General features: G+C 38.1%; 1 protein-coding gene across 3 annotated transcripts; it reads right to left on the bottom strand.

Moving 5' to 3' along the window:
* Window positions 1-5,826: 5,826 nt before the first annotated feature.
* On the bottom strand, window positions 5,827-18,759 carry tescb (tescalcin b). Of its 3 annotated transcripts, none has more exons than XM_046838769.1 (9): window positions 18,155-18,759; window positions 17,546-17,615; window positions 14,612-14,692; window positions 13,519-13,658; window positions 13,152-13,213; window positions 11,513-11,620; window positions 10,593-10,640; window positions 7,828-7,983; window positions 5,827-6,119 (listed from the first exon to the last, which is right to left on the bottom strand). In XM_046838769.1, exons 1-8 carry the CDS (start codon window positions 18,216-18,218, stop codon window positions 7,906-7,908), a joined length of 651 nt encoding a protein of 216 aa, XP_046694725.1. In that variant the 5' UTR covers window positions 18,219-18,759; the 3' UTR covers window positions 5,827-6,119; window positions 7,828-7,905. The 3 variants fall into 3 exon arrangements, with proteins under 3 accessions (XP_046694725.1, XP_046694723.1, XP_046694726.1); XM_046838767.1 differs by having other exon boundaries at window positions 5,827-6,431; window positions 18,155-18,758; XM_046838770.1 differs by lacking the exon at window positions 14,612-14,692 and having other exon boundaries at window positions 5,827-6,431; window positions 18,155-18,757.
* Between the last annotated feature and the right edge of the window lie 5,852 nt (window positions 18,760-24,611).

Below are 24,611 nucleotides of genomic sequence, written 5' to 3'. Positions count from 1 at the left end.
TTATTTTAAATGCCATATACAGTATATGCCATATATAATCATTATCACTTCAAGGGACACTTTAAATCAGAATTAGATTCAGCATCAGAATACTTTATGGATCCCATAGGGTAATTGTTTGTTTGCAGTTGCTCACAGTTAAAGAAAATATCAAGGTGTAAAGGTAAAGGTGAAGAATAAAGGTGAGGATTTCTTACTTTACACACTGTTTAATACAGACAACAATTAGAACAAGAGAAAGGAAAAAGTGTTTGTCTTACAGTGAAACAGAAAGGAGGGCAGCAAGAACTGAACATGACAATGTTTGCAAAACCTCACTTTAAAGTGGTAGGTTTCTTCTCTCCTCACAGCAGCTGCCAAGAAGTAGTTTCAAGTCTTTCATATAAAACTAAGATCAAAGCCTTGATGCTTATTTTCTAACTGTAGAATTTGTTGCACAGTGAGGATTGAGTATCAACCTCCATTTCAGAGAGGGTGTGAATTATAAGTATATTTTTTATGTGATTTTATGCTAACAGAAACCATTTACAAAGAAAAAAATCCAATAGGTGTATTCTACTTTCAAAAGAAATTCAGCACAAGCATACAAACACCAAATTTATTCTGTTAATGCATGCTTGTGCTAAGCTACAAGAATGAGAGAAAAACAACATATCAAAATTGAAACAATACTGATATTCTTAAGTATTAAATGGGGAGGGTTGCGTTAGGAAGGCATCCAGCGTAAAACGTGCCAAATCAAATATGCGGATCACAAAACAGAAAATCATACTGGATCCTTTGAGGCCCGGGTTACCAATAACTGCCGCAGGTATTGTTAGCCAACGGGGTACCATTGGAAATTGGGCTACTGCTGGCCAAAGGAGAAGAAGGAGAGGAGGATGATGTCTACAAATACAGCAGGGAAAAGAGAAGTGTAGGAAAGTGGAGGTTAGGTTTGACATTTTAAATGTTGGTACTATGACTGGTAAAGGGAGATATGATGAAGTGGAAAAGGGTCGATATATTCTGTGTTTAGGAGACCAAGTGGAATGGGAGTAAGACCAGGAACAATGGAACAACAACTGTTCTATAATGGTGTGGATGGAAAGAGAAATGGTGTAGGGGTGATTCTGAAGGAAGAGTACAGTAAGAGTGTAGTGAAGGTAAAGAGAGTTTCTTATAGGGTTACGAACATGAAGCTGGAAGTTGAAGGGGTGATGATAAATGTCATCAGTGCCTATGCTTCACAAGTGGGTTGTGAGATGGAGGAGAAGGAACAATTCTGGAGTGAGTTAGATGAAGTGGCAGAAGGTGTACCTAGAAAAGAACTATTGGTAATTGGGGTCAGACTTTCATGGGCATGTAGGTGAAGGAAACAGAGGTGATGAGGAGGTAATGGGTAGGTATGGCCATAAATAGAGGAATGTGGAAGGGCAGATGGTGGTAGATTTTGTTTAAAAGATGGAAATGGCAGTGGTGAATACTTATTTTAAGAAGAAGGAGGAGCATAGGGTGACATATAAGAATGGAGAAAGGTGCACACAGGTGACAGATTATTTCTGCTCCTGGGTCAGCAGCCTGGGATATTAACTTAGCAGTAACAGCCCATATTCAAAACCCCTGTGAAGATTGTTCTTTATGACATACCCACAATGGCATCACACTTGTGGATTGTTCTCAGACGATCATCATTCACAAGTTGCTAAATGGTTTGGGGGTTGAGCTTGTTGAAGGTCTTTCTGATCTCTCATTGACTTCCAGTGATGTTCTTCTGCTCTTGGAGCTTGTGTGCCACTCCAAACACCTTAAACAACCCATTGCAGCATCGCTGTAAACTTGCAAAATCATGTTAAACATCTCTGAGGCAGATGAGTTTCACACAATATTATGTTTGCACTTTTTCCTAACTTGATGCGCATGATGAAATCACAGATGTAAAATGAGGTAATAGCAGCAGTTGCACAGCTGCTGATGTACACAGTACATTGTCTTTTGTTTCATGATTTTACACAGGTGCAGTATCGGAATTAAAGCATTTTCGGACTTTTCAGTGTGAATGGGCGATTTTTTAATTTTTAAATGGCAAACAGACACACTTTCGTAACAAAAATGTAGTTTTCCATCCTATTGGGATTAATGTGGACATATATTGGAGTATGGGTACTAACGAACTACTGACCTAAATCAGACTTGTGAGAATATGTCAACAAAATCAAACATGGTTACATTTAGAGTACTTTCCTTGTATGTTGTTTTTTTTTTTTAACATAGATATTTTTATTAGTTTAATAAACTGAAATTGTTTTTATATAATTGATTTATACTTGAGTTTATGCTAATGCAATTGATGTAAATGTTAGTTATTATGTGTTAATATTTATACATCCAGAAAATGTGAAAAGAAAATCTTACATTTTAGCAAATGTGATTTACACCAGTATTACATTCTTAATTTTCCCCATTGTTCAATACATCGCATGCAGGCTGTTAATTTGTGGTTCTGTGCTTTTTACCTATAGTCTTTGCCGTAATAAAATAACCAATCATATGGATTCCTTTAATAGTCCATGTTTTATTATACGTCAGACCATACTCTTTGATGTAACATTATTAACTCAAAAATTACTATTTCACTGACATCAGTTAATGACCTGTTATTGCATCTTTATGTTATGACTACTTTTTTTACTTTACCAAAAAAAATAATAATAATAATAATAATCATTTATTATTTTTTCAAGCATAATGTTACCTGAATTGAACCTAGATTTAAAAAGAAAAAAGTTTTTTTTTCCTTATACATCAGAAAGTACAATATTTGCAGTACACACTTATATTATGCTGTACATAGCTTTACTGACATCTCCTGGGCAGTAAATATCACTTACACTTCAGCTTATCAGGATTGTGAAGTGGTATTCTTTCAAGTCAGTTTAGTTCATTTCAGTTAATTAAATTCAAGTCAATTAAATACAATTTAGTTCAATTCTTTTCTCAGTTCTATTTGCATAGTGCTTTTAAAAATGGACATTGTCTCAAGGCAGCTTTAGAAAAGTAATTAGATTACAAATATGTTTCAGTTGTATAGATTTAAACTCCCTGAGGTGATTTGTGTGTGTGTGGGGTGTCTGTGGGTAAGCCACCGAGTTGTCACTCGCCCTGCTGTGAAGGCTCTAGTGTTTCCCCTGCAGAAACTGTACTGCTCTCACTCTTACTAACCCTTTAAACTCTGCCCTCCACACACTGAAGAAGCTGAATGCTTACCATATAATATAAATACATTGTGTGCCCTTTTGTGTAAATTTGTTTATCTTGCTTTTTATAAACAGGAAAAAAGCGATCTTCGATTAAGAAAGAGAAGAAGAAGGAAGTGAGAAATACAATCAATGAAATGCAAGAAAATATAATAATGCAAGATTATTCAGAGGAAAAAAGATAGAAATCAGTAAAAGTTTTAAACAACGACAGAAGAACTTGCAGAAAATGATTTAAAAACAGGAAACTGACAAACATAAAAAAATATGACACTTTAATCTCTGGACTGTCACTTTGACTCTGGACTTGCACAGCACAGAGCACTTTATACACCACACCGCACACGGTCACTTTATACTATTAATATACTACTATAAAATATAAACTAATATATATTAATAAACAAGCTTCAGTTAGCTCAGAATGCGGCAGCAAGAGTTCTTACAAGGTCAAGAAAATATGATCATATAACTCCCATCTTATCATCCCTGCATCGGCTTCCTGTTAAGTTTCGAATAGACTACAAACTATTACTTCTTACTTATAAAGCCTAAATGGTTTGGCTCCCATGTATCTATTCTGTCTTTTAACACGCTACAATCCGTCACACTCCCTGAGATCTCAAAACTCTGGACTTCTAGTAGTTCCTAGAATAGCAAAGTCCACTAAAGGTGGTAGATCATTCTCACACTTAGCTCCTAAACTTTGGAACAGTCTTCCTGACAGTGTTCGGGGCTCAGACACACTCTCCCAGTTTAAATGTAGATTAAAAACGTATCTTTTTAGCAAAGCCTACACATAACATACGTCTCACTTCATAACCTTGTGCTCCGGAACATATGATCACATGCACATTATCAACTTGTGCTGTTAATATTATGAACAGCAGCTACGCTAATTTCTCTCCACTGCTTCTCTTTCTCCCCCCATCCCAAGGTCCTGAGGTTTGGCCAGCTCCAGTCATGTCCCACCTCATGAAGATTATGGACCTTTGAAGAAGTAGATGCCGAACTCGCAAACATACCGTACCATCTAGGGACGTACCAGTGCCAATTGGACATGTGTGGAGTTTTGACATTGGACCTCCTGGAGTGTTTAAAGGCTCTGGCATGGAGAAGCTGGTGCTGGATCTGTGATGATCACAAATGTTTAGCTCAGTAGCTCCTAGTTTTATAACCATAAAGACTATATAAGCCTGTAGAAAGAACATTACTTATAATCTTATACTCCAGTACTCATGTTAGTTCTCAATCTCCAGTGTTCTGTATTGTTGAAAGATTTATGATCAAACTCTTGATATCACCCAAATGAGGATGGGTTCCCCTTTTGAGTCTGGTTCCTCTCCAGGTTTCTTCCTCATAACATCTAAGGGAGTTTTTCCCTTGCCACTGTCGCCACGGCTTGCTTATCAGGGATAAATGCACACCGTTCACCTTGACTGTTGATTTCTGTAAAGCTGCTTTGAGACAATGTCTGTTGTGAAAAGCGCTATACAAATAAACTTGACTTGACTTATACCACACCACACTGCACACGGTCACTTTAAGGACAATCAAAACTTTAAGGACAATCTTTAAGGACAATCAATCTCTGTGGAGAGCACCAAATTCCTTGGTGTTCATCTGGCAGACAACCTCACCTGGTCACTTAACACCAGCTTCATCACCAAGAAAGCCCAGTAGCGTCTCTACTTCCTGAGAAGGCTGAGGAAAGCCCACCTCCCTTCCCCCATCCTGACCATGTTCTACAGAGGGACCATTGAGAGCATCTTGAGCAGCTGCATCACTGCCTGGTTTGGGAATTGCACCGTCTCGGATCGCAAGACACTACAGAGGATAGTGAGAACAGCTGAGATCATCGGAGTCTCTCTCCCCTCTATCATGGATATTTACACTACACGCTGCATCCGCAAAGCACACAGCATTGTGGACAATCACACACACCCGTCACACACACTTTTCACACTCCTACCATCAGGAAAACGGTTCTGAAGCATTCGGGCCTCCACATCCAGACTGTGCAACAGTTTCTTTCCCCAAGCCATCAGGCTTCTCAACACACAGAACTGAAACAGAACTTGCACACTCACTCACACACACACTCACTCAAATGTGTGTTACCGAACTGTACAACCTGGACTAAACACAATCATCAATCATCTCGATCCACTCCACCACCATTTATCTATTTATTATTATTTATACTCGCACCTTGTATTACAGTAGAATGTTTACATGCTGTCTTTGCACCTCCTTGCTGCTGTTTTTTTGCACTATATTGTTCTGTTCTGTTTGTATTCTCTCCTGGGTATAGTTTTTTTACATTTCTCCTGCACAGTACTGTATAATCAAGTATACTGTAGGTTTACTAGTCGGCACTATACTTGTTTTTTTGTCTTTTGTCTTGTGTTGTCTGTCTGCACGGTTTGTCTGTACTGTTTTTTGTTTACACTGTTTGCACCAGGTTGCACTCGATGCACTTTATGTTTGTGTTGTTTAGTGTAGCACCAGGGTTCCGGAGGAACGTTGTTTCGTTTTTTACTGTGTACTGTGTACCACTGTGTATAGTAAAAATGACAATAAAAGCCTCTTGACTTGATCACATCAACCACCTTATGTTTACTGTCATAAGCATACATGGTATATACACTTTGTCCTCCTTTATATCTTTCTATATTTTACATAGTTGACCAGTTGACCAGAAATTAGTTGACCAGTTTTTTTAAACTATCTGGTATAATGGAAGTCTATCACAACCAACTTTGTAGCTCACTGTACATCTGGTATATCAGAGACACATAATGCTGATAATGTATGATACTGTATATATGTAAAAGTAATATAAATTTAACAAAACGTGAGAATTGTGTGGATCTGGAAAATCTGGAAAAACAAAACAAAAAACAGCTAAGGTAAAAATCATATATGTGGATCACGAATCAAAATTTCATACCGGATCGGTCGATTTAGTTTGGGAACAGTGTAAAAGCAGTAAGGTGTGCAGTAGGAACAGCAGACTGGTTAAGGGTGGAGGTTAGATTGCACATTAGATTTCTGTTTGCAGTGGTGATTGACGGGTTGATGAAAAAGGTCAGACAGGAGTCTTCATGGACTATGATGTTTGGGGATGATCTTGTTATTTCTGATAAAAGTAGGGAGCAGGTTGAAAAGAGCCTGGAGAGGTGGAGGTACACGCTGGAGAAAAAGAAAAAAAAAGTCAGTAGGAGTAAGACAGACTGCATGTGTGTAAATGAGATGGAGGGCGGTGGAGTGGTTTGGTTGAAGGAAGAAGAGGTGGAGAAGGTGAATGAGTTTAGGTACCTGGGGTCAACTGTTTAAACTAATGAAGAGTGAAAAAGGGAAAGTTTATAAGACTGTGGTGATATTTGCTATGTTGTATGGTTTAGAGACAGTGGCATTGACTGGAATTTTTATTAGGAGTGACGAGGATGGGCAGAATTAGAAATGAGCTTTTTAAAGGGAGAGTACATATAGGACATTTTGGAGACAAAGTAAAAGAGCCCCAATTGAGATGGTTTGAACTTGTGTAGAGGAGGGACATGGGGTATATCGGTAGGAGATTGCTGAGGATGGAGCCACCTGGAAGGTGATTTTTCTTGCGGGGGTACAGATTATTTCTCACACAACAGAACTTGTGCTGCACAAGCTTTATTTATGTGCTCTAACTTTGGCATAGATTTACTGAATACACAGTCAAATAACAGTCGCACACCCAGATAATTTATTGCTATCTACATGAACTAAAACTAAAAAAGAAACTAAAAGCAGAGTTTATATAAGTTTTGCCATTTTGTGATCTGCACATTCGCAATACTGTGCAGCCCTACTAGCGATATTCGTCGAACTGCCATAGAGTGCTCTATATTCAGTGTGGTCCAGTGTCCTATATGATATAATACTGAAATTGATTACCGCAAATTAATGTCCTGCATCATGGAATAGTGGATACCACTCCTAACTGCATAACATAATTACATTCAAAGATTAGGTTATTGCCTGTGTGGGTTTTACACATTCTTTTGATGTCAGCACTCCTGTTTCCTTTCACATTTAAAAACTAAGCCATAGGCTAGATTGATTACTAACTATCTCTGAATACTTTCTTTCAGCTTCTACCATTAGGGGTCGCCACAACGGATCATCTGCATGTTCGATTTGGCACATGATTTTACGTTGGATGCCCTTCCTAACGCAACCCTCCCCATTTATCCGGGCTTGGGACCGGCACTAAGAGAGCACTGGCTTGTGCAACCCTAATGGCTGAGCGGGAATCGAACCCAGGCCACAGCGGTGAGAGCGCCGCATCCTAACCACTAGACCACCAGGGACCCGGTACTAACTATCTGTGAATAGGTTGGCCAATTTTGTGGTACATGTGTGTGTTTCAAATGTCATTTACTGCTTTTCTATGACATATTTCTTACTTTATTTTTCTTTTAATAGTCCTATAACATTCAGGTCTCTGAAACTAAAACATCATAGGCAGCATATAAATAACTACACAAGTTGATACTGAAACATGCTACAACTAAAAACCATGATGTTTTAAGTGCAAAAATAACCAATTTACCTTTTTGTTCATCTTTAGCTTAATAGTTATCATTGATGCCTTGGAATATCAGGTGAAACATCGATTGCTGATACGCCATCATTTGCACAAACACATTGTGCCCACATTTAAGAACCGGATGTGCATCCTCGTCTCAATTTCTATTCCGCTTAGAATCTGATTTAAAAACAAATAGATTATTAGGTTTTAAATCTTTATAGGTTCATTAACTAATGACAAACTTAAAAAAAATAAATACACAGCCAAGGTATATACAGTGAGGAAAATAAGTATTTGAACACCCTGCTATTTTGCAAGTTCTCCCCCTTAGAAATCATGGAGGGGTCTGAAATTGTCATCGTAGGTGCATGTCCACTGTGAGGGACATAATCTAAAAAAAAAATCCAGAAATCACAATGTATGATTTTTTTAACTATTTATTTGTATGATACAGCTGCAAATAAGTATTTGAACACCTGAGAAAGTCAATGTTAATATTTGGTACAGTAGCCTTTGTTTGCAATTACAGAGGTCAAACGCTTTCCTGTAGTTTTCACCAGGTTTGCACACACTGCAGGAGGGATTTTGGCCCACCTCCACACAGATCTTCTCTAGGTCAGTCAGGTTTCTGGCCTGTCGCTGAGAAACACAGAGTTTGAGATCCCTCCAAAGATTCTCTATTGGGTTTAGGTCTGGAGATTGGCTAGGCCACGCCAGAACCTTGATATGCTTCTTACAGAGCCACTCCTTGGTTATCCTGGCTGTGTGCTTCGGGTCATTGTCATGTTGGAAGATCCAGCCTCGACCCATCTTCAATGCTCTAACTGAGGGAAGGAGGTTGTTCCTCAAAATCTCGCAATACATGGCCCTGGTCATCCTCTCCTTAATACAGTGCAGTCGCCTGTCCCATGTGCAAAAACACCCCAAAGCATGATGCTACCACCCCCATGCTTCACAGTAGGGATGGTGTTCTTGGGATGATACTCATCATTCTTCTTCCTCCAAACACGTTTAGTGGAATTATGACCCAAAAGTTCTATTTTGGTCTCATCTGACCAACCTTGCGTGCCATGCATGATTTCAAACCATGACGTCTTAGTGTATTACCAACAGTAACCTTGGAAACGGTGGTTCCAGCTCTTTTCAGGTCATTGACCAGCTCCTCCCGTGTAGTTCTTGGCTGATTTCTCACCTTCCTTAGGATCATTGAGACCCCACGAGGTGAGATCTTGCATGAAGCCCCAGTCCGAGGGAGATTGACAGTCATGTTTAGCTTCTTCCATTTTCTAATGATTGCTCCAACAGTGGACCTTTTTTCACCAAGCTGCTTGGCAATTTGCCCGTAGCGCTTTCCAGCCTTCTGGGGGTGTACAATTTTGTCTCTAGTGTCTTTGGACAGCTCTTTGGTCTTGGCCGTGTTAGTACTTGGATTCTTACTGATTGTATGGGGTGGACAGGTGTCTTTATGCAGCTAACGACCTCAAACAGGTGCATCTAATTTAGGATTATAAATGTAGTGGAGGTGGACATTTTAAAGGCAGACTAACAGGTCTTTAAGGGTCAGAATTCTAGCTGATAGACAGGTGTTTAAATACGTATTTGCAGCTGTATCATACAAATAAATAGTTTAAAAATCATACATTGTGATTTCTGGATTTTTTTTAGATTATGTCTCTCACAGTGGACATGCACCTACGATGACAATTTCAGACCCCTCCATGATTTCTAAGTGGGAGAACTTGCAAAATAGCAGGGTGTTCAAATACTTATTTTCCTCACTGTAGATTCATATTGAGTATACAATGTACACTATACTGACAAAAGCTTGAAGACACCTGACCAAATAATTTGTATGTTGAGGTCGACCAATATGGGTTTTTCTCTGGCCAATGCTGATACTTAGAAATCAAGGCAGCTGATGGCTGATCCGTTTGGCTAATTTTCTTTTTTCCGCCCCACCTTCATTTCATTAAATTTAACAGTTAATTAATGAAAAGAAAATACAGAAAATGCTTAAATGAAACATTTATCGAACAACACAAGCCTCTCCAATCAGTACACTTGTTACCAGTCGGCGAGAAAGGGAATTTGGCTATTTAGTAAATGAGCACACGAGGAAAAACTGAACTAAACTGAACAAAAGCAAACAATGACAGAGTAAAGAGGGAACGCACAGACACCCATTCTCATTTTTGCCACTTGTCTTTGCAACTTAGCAGATATGATTGAAAAAAGCTACAGGAATCTGTTAGTAATGATTGCAACAGGTGTAAATTCTGCTTGTTTTATATTTTCACAGTTCTAGCTCTTCCGGGTTCCTTGTTTGGATGCCAAATACACGAAAAGTGTATCTGAACGTACTTTCACGTAGAACGTACACACTAGATGGCCGTCGGCATAGTCTGTCCAATGTGTTCTTGTGCAAATTTTTTGCCTTGATGCAGGCAATGGCACAGCCAGCTTTCCTTGTAGCTAGGTTCTTAGGTGTCGGTTTGGTGTGTTTCCCTACTATAAGTGTTTTTCTTACCAGGACGTTCTCTTCAAAAGGTTAGCATTTACTCTGCTTGCCCCAGGAGGCACCATCATGTGTTCCACAACAATGCTTAGCTGCTCATCGATGCACCTGCCTATTAATCAGGCAAATTTGCACACAATGGTCCAATAACAATTCATTAAATTATGCCAAAAATCAGCCTAGATTAATCAGCCAGCCAAACAATTGGTCGACCTCTTTTTGTGTGGACTTTGAACATCATATTAAATATGGTCCAAAAATATAGACAAACCTTCACAAAATGCTCAAATGTGATCCGCTCATAAAATTCATCTGGACCCTGTAAAAAATAAATAAATAAATAAATTGCAATTTAACAGAAATTGAAACTGTACACCTGATATTTTATAGCAACTTAATGACACAGTTATGTGGTAGTCTAGAGCAGGGCTGCTCACACTTTTTGGCTTTTTGCCCAAGTCAAAATCTACCTACATTAAAAATGCTAAATATATATATTTGTTTAAAGTATAGTAAATATTAACTGTAATGGCTTGCTCTTAATAGTCTCAGACCTTTTTGAATGGCATGCAATCTACACATACTACCTTTGGAATCTACCGGTTGATGGCGATCGACTTATTGGGCACCCCTGGTCTAGAACAATCAAACAAAGGCTAAAGCATCTCAAAAAGGCATTTTTTTTAGGCAAATAATTTTAAAATCTGTATTTTAAACAAAAAAAAAATAACTGACAGCTGAACAGCTAGACTTTATTGTTCCACTGGGGAAAAAGTCAATTAGCTCTCTTTTTAAACAAAATGTGACAAAGACAAATACAAATTTTAACTGAGTAATTCTTCATTAGCAACTCAAGGGGATCAGCACTTGCAAATTTATGATAGTGTCATACAATATTTTTGGAAATATAATTATTTGTAATAATCATTATTGTAACAATGCAGTTTTTAATTTATTTCTTAGGTGTAGCTAATGTTTATTCGATGAATTTGTGCATCCAGTATGTATTAATAAATATTTTAATTTACTGGTATTTAAGAGTTTAAGTTGTTTATTAAGTTATTTATTATGTTATTATCAGATTTTTATGTAATGGTACAACTATTACATAATGCAGCTTGTTACCATTGTTATCTAAAACATGACCTAAAATGAATTTGACACCCTGTTGAATAGGGAAAAAGAGCCTACCATGTAACCCACTGAAATGCTAGCAACCTCCAGCATGGCAGCATCTGCAATGTCCTTGGCAGTCTCCCTTTCGAGTGATCCACTCTTTGAGAGCAGCTCCTCCACTACCTGGAGCAAGCCGACGTGTTGTTAATTATTGCATACCACATCTGATATTTTTATAGAATGTTTATAAATGTGGATGTCCTTACTGACTTACAACCCCAGTATAACCTCAAAGTATAAAATACAAGCTCAATTCAAAAAAGACAGGATGGTGTGTCAAATGTAAATAAAAACATAATGCAGATGTTGTGCAGACCTCATAAACCCTTATTTTTATTTACATTGGAACATAATTTTTTCTAAATATTTTAGAAAAATATAAGCTTTGATAGCTGCAACATGTTTAAAAAAGTTGGGACAGGTCCAAGATTACCACTGTGTAGCATTTCCTCTTCTAACAACAGTCTGGAAACTGCAGAGACCACTTGCTGGAGTTTTTGGAGAGGAATGTTCTCCGAAATGATACAGAATTTTAGCAGTTTAACATTCCTGGGTTTTCTGTGTCATAGTTTTTAACTGGTAAAAGGTCTGGAATGCAGGAAGGTGAGTTCAATACCTGGACTCTTCCACTACATGTTACTAAACACCAAGCTATTGTAATAAATGCAGTATGTGGTTTACTGCAGTAGCTTACAGAAAAATTAACATGGGTATAGAGTGTTTGTGCTACCTTCTGGGTCTTCCTTTTAGTTATGCTGCTGTAGCTAGTCTTGCCCAGAGACCCAAACTGTACAGCGTCTTAAAATTTTATAAACAATAAGGATATTTAATAATCCATATTTCACCTATCACTGCATACCACAACATTTAGTCTGGTTCCTCTTTTCTTATGTATGCCATCACTGGGAGTTTTGTCTTGCCAGTCACCACCAGCTTACTCATTAGGGACAAACTTACAATTCTAATTAACAATTTCAATTATTCTTTATTACCACATTATCTGTCTAAAGCTGTTTTAATACAATGTCCATTGTTAACAGCACTATACAAGTAAAAATGAACTGAATTAAATAAATTCTCTGAATATTTATTAAATTATGTAATGTAGATGTTGAGATATTCAATGTCTTTACAATGTTATTTTGAGGAACATTATTGTGAAATTGTTCCACAATTTGTGGACAGTTTATTTATTGCAGATCGGTAAACCTCTGCCCATCTCCGCCTCTCTAAGATACTCTTATTTATATTTTTATTTGCAATCATGCTACTGACCTGTTGCCAATTAACAGGTGTTTTCGGCTGTTTGTATTTTTTCACCCTGTCCCAACAGGGTGAAAAACATGTTGTTCAAGACATGTTGAAGCCATCAAATTCAAAATTACTTTTATATCTTCTAAAATTCTCCTCAGTTTAAACATTTGACATGTTTCTATGTTCTACTGTTCTATTATAGGTTATATAATAGAACAGTAGAACATAGAAACGTGTTATATTTACACAAATATAGTTCACTGAAGTTGCAACATTAAGAAGGCAAATCTTTCAGTTATTTAGCTAATTTAGATGCATAACTGAAAGATATGCCTTCCTAATGTTGCAACTTCAGTGAACTATATTTGTGTGTAATAAGTATAGAATATGTACGCCTTACGTGTTTGTATTCTTCCAGTGTTATGGTCCCATCGTTGTCAGTATCATGCATGTTAAACAAGACTGTCATGGGAGAAAAAAGTGCATAAAATGTTAATGTGCTTTGCAGGATCAGTGTCAAGTGTCCAATAAACAGTCCACAGTGCCAAGAGCCAGAGTACAGTTTTAAATAACCCACTGTGGGATTCAATTGTATTTTCTGTTTATAAAACAAATAAAAAAATATTTGTTTCCTAGACATTTTAACACCGGTGTCAAAAAAAGCCCAATCTGATATTAGTTAACGACCAGATAGGGGAGAGGGAAATTATATGATTTATCTACATTATATTTATCTGATTTCATATATTGATTTATTGTATACTTACAGCGCAGTTTGCTCCTCCTTGTCTCTTCTATTTGCTCCTCTGTCATGTGCACTAATAGAGGTCTGAAGTAAGACATGACAATGAGAAACTCCTCAAAGCCAATTTCTTCAACTGAGCCTTCACCTGCTTTCTGGAAGTTTCTGTTGAAACAAAGCTTGTGAGAATGAATGGCTCAGAATGACCGAATCCTAACGTGATATGGAAGCACACCTCCAATTCCTGATTGGTTAATTGTTAATGCTATTGTTATTTTTCATAGAGCCTGAAACACTGAATAGTTCCTCCATTATTGAGTATACATATACACTATATTGCCAAAAGTATTCGCTTGTCTGCCTTCACATGCAAATTAACTTGAGTAACATCCGATTTAGGGCTGGGCGATAAATCGATTTTATCGATTAACTCAAATGTGTAGTTTACATCGATCTGTTTTAATAAAAATCGGTTTTCTCTTTAATGTCCGCCGACGCTCCCCTCTGGGCTCCCATAGTTTTGAACGAACTCAGCCTTTTAATTCAGAACTTTTACGTGGCCTACCACTTTGTGGCTGAGTTGCTGTTGTTCCCAATCACTTCCACTTTGTTATAATACCACTAAAAGTTGACGGTGGAATATTTGGTAACAGGACATTTTCACGACAGGACTTATTGCACAGGTGTCATCCTATCACGGTACAATGCTGGAATTCACTGAGCTACTGAGAGTGACCCATTCTTTCAGATAAAAGATAGAAGCACTATGCATGCCCAGGTGCTTGATATTATACACCTGTAACCATGAAAGTGATTTGAACAGCTAAATTCAATGATTTGGATGGGTGAGTGAATACTTTTAGCAATATAGTGTGTTTATAATGTTGCCAGAATGTTCTAATAAAATAATTAATTCTACCAAGAAGTTCACTATACACAGAACAAGCAGCACTAATGGTATGTAATGTTATGTAAGCCTCAAAAAAATGCATGCTTCAATTTCAGTGAATAGTGTTAGACTGAATAATCTTTCCTAGTCTTGAAACAAGACTAAAACATGACTTAGTCATGGGCACCAGTAATAAGAAATACCTAACCAACAATTTCTAATCACTGACCTTCTGTCAAAGAAAGCTGCTACAATCTGGGATCTAATCGGATTGTTTGCGAGATCTGGAATTATGTGGAGATCATCTCTCCTTAAAATAGAAAACATTCAGTTATAAAAAGGGATCATTCAATTGTGACATAATAAATGATATACTTAAATATCTTTGATATGTATACCATACAGTATGTTATATAGTATACTATTTGTAGTTAAATTATTTAAATATACAATACATCAAAATAAAATCTGTTGCCTTTTTACCATGGAAAATGTTTAAAAATTATTATTAAGCAAAGTAAACCTACAGTGGAGATCAAAATTTGAGAACAACCTACAATTTTCTCAATTTTAAGTCAGTGTTAAGTCCTTTTTAAATTTATCCTAACAGGAGTGAAATCACAGCTTTTAAATCATATTTTACATGTTAAATATATTGTTAAAAAGCTACTTGAGATATTTGAAAAACAAAACTGGTCAAAATTAGAGAAAAATTTCATATACCTCCCAGTTACAGGTGTTTCTCTGGCACTTGATTCTAATTTTCTAAGTTTGTCACCAAACTGGGGGATGACTGAGCCCAAAGTGTGTAAAGAAGTCAGTGAAAAGTTGGAGGAGGAAGTGTTATGGTTTGGGGGTTGCTTTCTGAAGGAGGAGTTGGGCTTGTTATAAAGCTACATGGCAGAGTGAATGCAAATGTTTATCAGAATCTCCTGGAGCAACATGCGTTTACAGCCCTGCATTCATCACCCAATCAGCCAACAATCATGCAGGGCAACAACCCCTGTCGCACAACAAAATGGGTAAAACAGTTAAAGTAAAGTTTAAGTTGAAAAGGTAAAGTTTAAGCTGAAAACATTACAATAATGAAATAACCATGAAAAGTTATGAAGTTATAGATCATTATTATCCTTGGTGACTGCTGAGTTTATGGTTTAGACCTGCTAGAGTCACCAAATTGTGGTAATGGTAAATGGTTCCGAAGCATTTGAGTAGTCACATCCAGACTGTGCAACAGTTTCTTCCCTTAAGCCATCACTCTCCTCAATACACAATACTGAATAGAAACTCACACACACACACACACACACACACACACACACACACACACACACACACACACACATACACACACACACACACACACACACACACACACACACACACACATACACAAATCCGTGTGACTGATCTGTACAACCCGGTCTCAAACACACAATCGTACTCACTTCGCACATCCATGTCTTCAGCACCAGTCATATTAGATACCGTATTTTCCGAACTATAAGCCGCTACTTTTTCCCCACTCTTTGAACCCCGCGGCTTAAACAACGAAGCGGCTAATTTATGGATTTTTTCTGGAGTTTTTTCCGGTTTCACAAACTTCAAGCCAAAAAACTAAGACCCAAGAACCAATTAAACTCTTTATACTAAATCAGATGCGCTCCCACTGAATCGGGCCGCACCACATCATAAATATGGATGATGTTTCTCTGACGTTTATGCTGAAAACAACCGGGCATGAAAAAACGCACTTCACCTGTGTTCTGAGCTGCACGGCATCGGGAGAAAAGCTTCATCGATGGTAATTTTTAAACGCACGACGATGCCAAAAGAAAAACTCCCGAGATAAATTGTTGTGAAAGGAAGGAGGAAGACAGTGAACAATGAGTTTCTTGGTAGGCTACTGTTTAGATACAAGCCGTGTTAGACACTGTCTTTCATTAAAGCCTGTGTAAAGTTCATAAGTTTCAATGTAAGCATTCATTAGTGTAGACAGGTGCGGCTTATTTATGTTCAAAATAAAAATCTTTGTCAAAAGTATTTGGGTGCGCTTAATAGTCCGGAAATTACGGTAACTTCATTACTACAAACTGTTTACATGTTGTTTTTGCACATATTTTTTTTACTTCTGCTATTGCTCTTTTGCACAACATTTTGTTTACATTTTTGTTAATTACAATGTTCACTTTACTCTTTTAAACACCACAGTGTGCAAAATACAGCAGGTTTACTGGCAGTGCTATTTAGTGTTTTGTGTATTTGTCTTACACTGTCCTGTCTTGTGTTTTTGTCCAGTGTCTTTGCACTGTTTGCACAAAGTGGCACACGATGCACTTAATTGGCGAGGACACTTACTAGTCCTTAGCCCTGTGTTTTTTGTGTTGTAGCTCTATGTGGTTTAATGTAGCACCAGGGTTCAGGGGAAAGTTGTTCCATTTCAGTGTACTGTGTCAGCTATATATGGTTGAAATGACAATAAAAGCTTTTTGACTTGACCTGAGTAGACCAATATCACACCAGAGCAATGTGAGAGACTAGTGATGGCCTTTAGCTGCAGATGTGCAGTCATTCAAAGCAAAGTCATTCAAAGCAAGGGCCTGTACAACTATTGACTTCTGTAACCTTTTATTGTAATCTTTCTTGTGATACAGTTACAGTGCAACCTCGATACTCGCAGAGGTTACGTTCTATGACCCTTCGTAAGTAACAAAAAAAATTGCAAGGTTTTGACTCTCCTTTTGATGGTTCCTTTTTCAAGGGGAACTGTACATGTACTGTAAACTCAACAAAAATTGTGAATTCTTGTAACAAATGTTTTATTAACTACTTTAAATGAATAATACAATAATAAAATTATTTTAACAATGTTTTATGTAATTCATTAAAACAAACTAAATTTTACTCCTAACCTCTACTCTTAGTTCAGTTGCAAATAAAAAGACACAAACTATCGAAGTCGTGAGTGTCAAGGTCGTGAGTATCGAGGTTCCATTTTATTGCTGATCACTGTGTGGTCCACAAAATAAAGTATTTTTGTAGTGCCTTGGTTACTTTGAAAAAATAGTTTTCTACTACCATGGTATAGCCACAAGTAAAATTCATTGCAATTTTAAATAAGATTACAATAATTCTGTTGTTCTCTAATTTTGTATTAACATACCGTAGCACATCGTCATTGTGGCTTAACTGTCTGAAACGATTATGAAGAATCTTGATCTGCTCCTGTGAAACTGAAGGAAGAAAAAATAATAAAGGGAAGCCAAAAATTCAGGTACTATTGTGACCTTTTTCCTGCAGATGGGCAGTAGTGGCCAGGAATGAGATAATGTCATGCTTCAAATTCTGACTGCGGTATGACTACTGTAAAATGAGAAAAAATCTAGAAAATCTAAATCTAGATGTCTTTAGAGCTGCATTTACAATGTTTATTTATTAATACAAATAAATATAAATAGAATTTTTATTTATTTATATTATTTTATTGTACATTTGTTGTTTTATTTTAACTGGATCGTAACCGCGGTTTAAAAGTAAACGTTACCTTTCATTCTTATGCGACATCAAATATTCTCACTAACCCAGCACCTGAAGGTATTTTGAAAATATTGTTCAACATGTATAGCCTATCAATGCTAAGCTTTTGGGTTTTTACGTTTTAATTAGTCATTTATAATTGCTACGCTTTGTTAGTGGTGTTTGAATAACAGTAGCCAATGCTTCCCGGAGACACAACATAAATTAAAGACATATATTTTACTGCCTTACTTACAGCCTGTCTTCTCAGACAAACCCCGGTAGTGATGATCTTCCGGTACTGAATAAAAAGCCCCCATAATGGCAAGAATGTTCCCTCACAGATGTGTTTTGCTCTCAGAAGTGATCTATAGGAAACATCCACTGGTTTCAGTTTCCTACAAAACGAATGAAAATTTGACCCACCCCCACGGGAAGCGACTGCGCTGTAAGTTTTTGCAACGCTTAATACCGACTCTATACGTGAGCATGCGCATGCGCGCCGTGTAGCTGTTTCCGTTGTGTACATTGATAGATTTTTTTTCTTGTCCTGTTGGTGATTTCAAATCGTTAGTTCTATTTTGAAATGCAACGTATGCAGCAATTGTTGATATTATTTTTCCGCTGCTGCCTTAAAAACTGTAACAAAACTTTGTCAGTGACATTTCCGCTCCTGGCTTCCTGTTACTGCCTGCGTCACATTAACAAAATAAACAGCCATGCTCTGTTTTAGGCTTTAGCCCAGGGGTGGCTGACCCGCAGCTCGCGAGCCGGATGCGGCTCTTACGTACATATCGAAGTTTGTGTTTGTTTTTTAATGTGCGTGTTCGCTTGGCTTGAGTTCAATGCGGTATTTTAAGACTTAAATGAGCTTGCCCCTACTGGGAAACTTTGCGGTATATCAGACAAAACACAATTGTAATGACGCAATAAAAAAGCGCAGCCAGCACACGGTTATCTGGATAAGAGCAACATGTCTGCGGTGTGCGCATAGCGATTTGCAAAACATGCAATGCTGAAATTTCAAGAGGGGATGTATCTGCAAAGAGTTTCTCCAAGTCGGGTTTAATTTATCACCTGAAATCCAAACATCCAGATTGCCATTCTAAATATGAGAAGAACTCGGCGCAGAAAAGTAGTCAGTCCGAGCATGCGCACTCCGTCTGTAGCGGAAGTTTTTGAAAAGGCAGGAACGTTTTTCAGTGATGGTGCCGAGGCAAAAGGCATAACACAAAAAATTATGGATTTCATTGACTTTTGAATTGAATTTTCATTTCGGTGCATCCCTAAAATATTATCGTTAGTGTGGCCCTCTGACACAATTCAGGTTTCTCATGTGGCCCCTTGTAAAAAATTATTGCCCACCCCTGCGGTGTATTCATCTCACGCACATGCGCATTTGACGAAAATACCGTATTGAACTCAAGCGAAGTGAACACGCACATAAAAAAACCCCACAAAGTTTGTGTTTTCTACCCTGAAACACGTGAAATTAAAGCATCGATCTGTTCTGACTGACACACGTGAAAGAATTGCTTCGAGTGGCAACAACGGAATACGAGACAGATTTGAAGGGGATTGTTCAAGGCACGGAATTCCAAAAGTCCCACTAAGTAACATGCATAGTAAAAGAAAAACGCTATTGTAAATTATTATATTTTTGTTTGTGGACTTTGTTAAACTAAGAGTTTGTGTGTGTGAGGAGGTGCAGTGTTCATTGTTGAAAATGACTGTCCTGTGGTACTGTAGGAGTCAATTTCTGTCATTATGTTGGTGTGTGACATTTACAATAAATCTGGCTGAGCAGAGGTGTGTGTGTGTGTGTGTGTGTGTAAGAGGAAGGGATGGGTGATGTTCATGTGTGCCCATGTGTATGATGTGGCTCTTTGCGGTAACACAGTAAAAAATGTGGCTCTCGGTCTCTGACTGGTTGGCCACCCCTGCTTTAGCCCTTTCTTGTGTCTACCTTATTATGAGAATAATATCCAATCATGTGAAATTCTAAACAAGTTTCCTTACATTTTATCTATTTTCTTCACAGCTGGCTATAGCATTTTAACAATACCTTCTTAACTGTTCCATTAAAACCATAATCTCATCAGCCGCAAGTATTTAAGTCTTAATCACCCTTTGGATTTGAAGTACACTTTTATTATTATTTAAAACATAAAACATTTTTTTGTATTTTACACACACTATATATATATATGTGTGTGTGTAAAATACAAAAATGTTTTGTAAATGTAAATAAATGGGGAGGGTTTCGTTAGGAAGGGCATCCAGCGTAAAACGTGGCAAATCAAATATGCGGATCAAAAAAGAGAAATTCATATCAGATTGGTCGAGGCCCGGGTTACCAACGACCACCAAAGGTATCGTTAGCCAACAGGGTACTGGTGAAAATTGGGCTACTGTTGGCCGAAGAAGAAGGAGAGGAGGAAGATGTCTACAGAGATGGCAGGGAAAGGAGAAGTGTTGGAGAGTCAAGGTTAGGGTTGGAACTTTAAATGTTGTTACTGACTGGGAAAGGAAGAGAGGTAGCTAATATGATGGAGTGGAGAAAGGTAAATATGTTGTGTTCAGGAGACTAAGTGGAAAGGGAGTAAGGCCAGGAACATTGGAGGTGGGTTTAAACTGTTCTTTCATGGTGTGGATGAAAAAAAATAAATGGTGTAGGGGTGAATCTAAAGGAAGAGTACAGTAAGAGTGTAGTGGAGGTGAAGAGAGTTTCTGATAGGGTGATGAACATGTGTATCCCGGTACGTGCCTTCCCACCGGCACTCTCTCAACGGCTGCTCTTTTCTTCCCAAAGCGCATCGCGGATTCCCCCCGATCCTGACGGTGTTCATTCTATGCTTTTGCTGCTCATCCCACGCCCGCGCCGCCAAGCGGCTTTCGCCTCCGTTCATCGCATAACATTTAACAACAAAAGGCATATGTGCACTAACTAACAGCAGAGATTCACCAGTATACAATACAACACCTGTAGCAGCTGTAAGCCTTGATTTTTCCGCCACTTCCGCGAGTTCTTCTGCGGCTGCACCGAGATAACCGACGTTAAATGGCAAATTTTTCCCCCCCTGTACTCGAGATATTAGGGTTCGGCGACATAAAAGAATCGACATAACCGATACAAAATGCTAAGACAAAGCGAGACTTTGGCGGTTCCACTTCAAAAACGTCGACTTAATAGGGTTGTCGAGATAACCGAGGTCGAGATAAGTGGGTTCCACTGTATATTGTTTACATATTTAAAATTTTATTTTGTTATTGCACAGTACATGGCAGTAATACTTGCACATTCAAATAATACTCCATTTTGTTCTATTCTACAGTCCATGTTTCAGGAATAAAACAAGTAATTCAAACAAACTATTGAAAGAAAATATGTATTGAACTCAACTGACAAACATGTCAAGACCCTTTATCAATTATACAATCAGATGAAATAAACATTTAGTGTCACTTCTTTTAAGCTTCCTGGCTGGTTTGTTTAAAAGTAGTAGCTTTTTACACAGTGTTAATACAGTGTTCTTCATACATAAAGCTACTTAAAACTGCCAAAACGTAAAATTAGTGCAATAATGAAATAGCACCCCATAAAATAAAGATCAGTTCCTATCAACATACAGTAACTTTCCCCTGTCATCTACCCTCATTCACCGGACTACATTACCCATCATCCTTTGCACCCCGTCATCCACCATGTTTGTTTCCCGTCTTCACCTGTCACCGGACTCTATTTATAGTCACCAATTCAATTCAATTCAATTCAATTCATTTTTATTTGTATAGCGCTTTTAACAATGAACATTGTCTCAAAGCAGCTTTACACAGATAATGTGGTGATTAAACGTAAATATGTTCTTTGTAAGTATGTTAGTCCCTGATGAGCAACTGTGGCAAACTCCCCGAGATGGCATAAGGAAGAAACCTTGAGAGGAACCAGACTCAAGAGGGAACCCATCCTCATCTGGGTTGCACCAAATGTCCATTTGAAGCAGATATACAATGTTGCAGGGTACAGTGATGACGATCAGAAGCAAACTGCACTGCAGACCGCCGACACCAACTACAGTCCAATCCATCCTCAAAGCACCCGTTCTACTCCGGAATTACATGGAACCACCCAAGGTGTTGATGAGATACCGTCCCAAGCTGCACAGAAGTGTGAAGATCCACGGAGGGGAGAGGGGCAGGAACAGTGGTTTAACATGTTTAGCATGTTTAACTCGACAGAGAGAGAGAGAGAGAGAGAGAGAGAGAGAGAGAGAGAGAGAGAGAGAGAGAGAGAGAGAGAGTGAAGGGATGAGAAGGATATGGATTATTAAGTGTCCCTATTGGTGTATGAAAGTTAATGTCACTGTGCAGTTTGGACTCCGGCAAGACTCGCTATGGCAGCATAACTAAAAGGGAGAACCAGAAGGTAACACAGACATGAGGGATCTCTGGGATAACAGACGACCCACCACACCACCGTCAACAAACCCGAGTGAACGTGTGAATGTGAGGGGACGACAGCATACAAATATACCAGTTCACCAAACACTCTATATCCATGCTCCCTCCAGATCTGAGCCTTTACCTAAGAAAAACCTACTGATAAAAGGCTTGACTGAATAAATAAGTTTTCAACCTCGACTTGAACACTGAGACTGTGTCCGAGTCCCGAACACTGGTTGGAAGGCTGTTCCATAACTGTGGGGCTTTATAAGAGAGAGATCTGCCCCCTGCTGTAGTCTTCATTATTTGAGGAACCAACAGATAGCCTGCACCTTTTGATCTAAGTGGGCGTGGAGGATCATACTGGTACAGAAGTTCACTCAGATACTGTGGTGCGAGACCGTTAAGTGCTTTATACGTCAGTAGTAATATTTTATAATCAATGCGAGATTTGATTGGGAGCCAGTGTAGACTGATTAAAACAGGGGTGATGTGGTCACTTATTGTTGCACTTATTCGAACACCCAGCCAGTAAAGCATTACAGAAGTCTAATCTAGAAGTAACAAAAGCATGAACTAGTTTTTCTGCATCCTGTAACGATATCATATTTCTAATTTTAGCAATATTTCTAAGGTGAATGAAAGCGATCCTGGTGATATTATTCACGTGAGACTCAAAGGAAAGACTCGGGTCAATAATCACACCAAGGTCTTTGACAGCCATACACGCTGAAACAGAAACACCATCCAGAGATGCTACGTAATCGGAAAGATTATGAATGATTTCACCAAGAGGCAGCATATATAAAGAGAATAGCAGTGGGCCTAAGACAGATCATTGAGGAACACCAAACTTTACCTCATAGAGTGTGGAGAACTTACCATTTACATCAACAAACTGATAGCGATCAGTCAAATAAGACCTGAGCCAAGAGAGAGCTGTTCCCTTTATTCCAACAACGTTCTCAAGTCTAGCAAGCAGTATAGTGTGATCAATGGTGTCAAAAGCTGCACTAAGGTCGAGCAAAACAAGTAAGGAGACAAAACCCTGATCAGAGGCCAATAACAGGTCATTTACCACCTTAACTAGCGCCGTCTCTGTGCTCTGATGAGGCCGAAATCCTGACTGATACATTTTAAAAATGTTATTCATAATTAGGTGTGAGCATAACTGCTGTGCTACAACCTTTTCTAACATTTTGGATCTAAAGGGGAGATTTGATATTGGTCTGTAGTTGGACAACTGACATGGGTCAAGGTCAGGTTTCTTAATAAGGGGGTGGATAACTGCCAGTTTGAAGGATTTAGGTACATAACCAGTGCTAATGGAAGAGTTTATTATTTTTAAAACAGGTTCAATTACCTCTGGAGCTATCTGTTTAAAGAAACTTGTAGGCAAGGGATCGAGAATGCAGGCTGATGATTTTGATGAGGAGATTAATTAAATTAAGTCATTCTCATGAATAGGAGTGAAGCTTTGTATTTGATTGTCTGCTATAATTACACTGCTGTCTACAGGGTTACTTGTAAAATAATTTGGATTTATATTAACCATCTGGATTTCTTGCCTGATGTTTTCAATTTTATTATTAAAAAAGTTCATGAAATCATTACTACCTAATGATGGTGTGCATGTTAGTGCAGTGCTTTTATTCCCTGTCTTTATTTCCCTGTCTTTCACCACTGTCTTCACTCATTGTCGGTTATCGTCTTTACTACGTTGTATGTATGTGTGATTTACCTGCTCCTTATTATTACATCTTTAATGTTACTATTCGTCGTCCTCGTCTTTACGTGTACATACCGTGACACACAGACAGAGGTGGCAAAAGTACACACAGTACAGATACTCATGTTTTAAAATACTCGGGTAAAAGTTGAAGTACTGCTTAAACATTTTTACTCAAGTGAAAGTAAAGAAGTCTTGGCTCTGACATGTACTTAAGTAAAAAGTAGTTATAACTTCTACCTGTTTTAGCTGTTAACTGGTCCTCACATCATATAGATAGGTTCACAGCAACGAAATGCAGTTTGGCATCTACTAGAAGTGCAAAAAGTAGCAATCGTGCAAATAGTGCAGATAAATATGTATCATATTTACAGCATGTGATATATATGTAAGCATATGTACAGTGATTAAATATAAAGGCTATAACAATGCAGAGATGTGTGGACATCATTAAGAGTCTTTGCTATGTTTCCACACGGACAGTTAATGAGGTGATACCGGAGAAACTGCACCGCTTCAAGTCAAGAGTCAAGAAGCTTAT

This window comes from Silurus meridionalis, chromosome 25 (assembly GCF_014805685.1).
Source record: "Silurus meridionalis isolate SWU-2019-XX chromosome 25, ASM1480568v1, whole genome shotgun sequence".
NCBI lineage: Eukaryota > Metazoa > Chordata > Actinopteri > Siluriformes > Siluridae > Silurus > Silurus meridionalis.
Note: the sequence above shows the minus strand (reverse complement) of the source record. Positions and strands in the feature narration are given on the sequence as shown.

Coding starts and splice junctions, on each gene's coding strand:
- tescb (XM_046838769.1), bottom strand. CDS start 18,218: ATGGGGGCTTTTTATTCAGTACCGGAAGATCATCACTACCGGGGTTTG. Junction 14,693..17,545: donor CACAATGACGATGTGCTACG/GTATGTTAATAC, acceptor TTCTATTTTAAG/GAGAGATGATCTCCACATAA. Junction 13,659..14,611: donor GCAGCTTTCTTTGACAGAAG/GTCAGTGATTAG, acceptor TTGTTTCAACAG/AAACTTCCAGAAAGCAGGTG.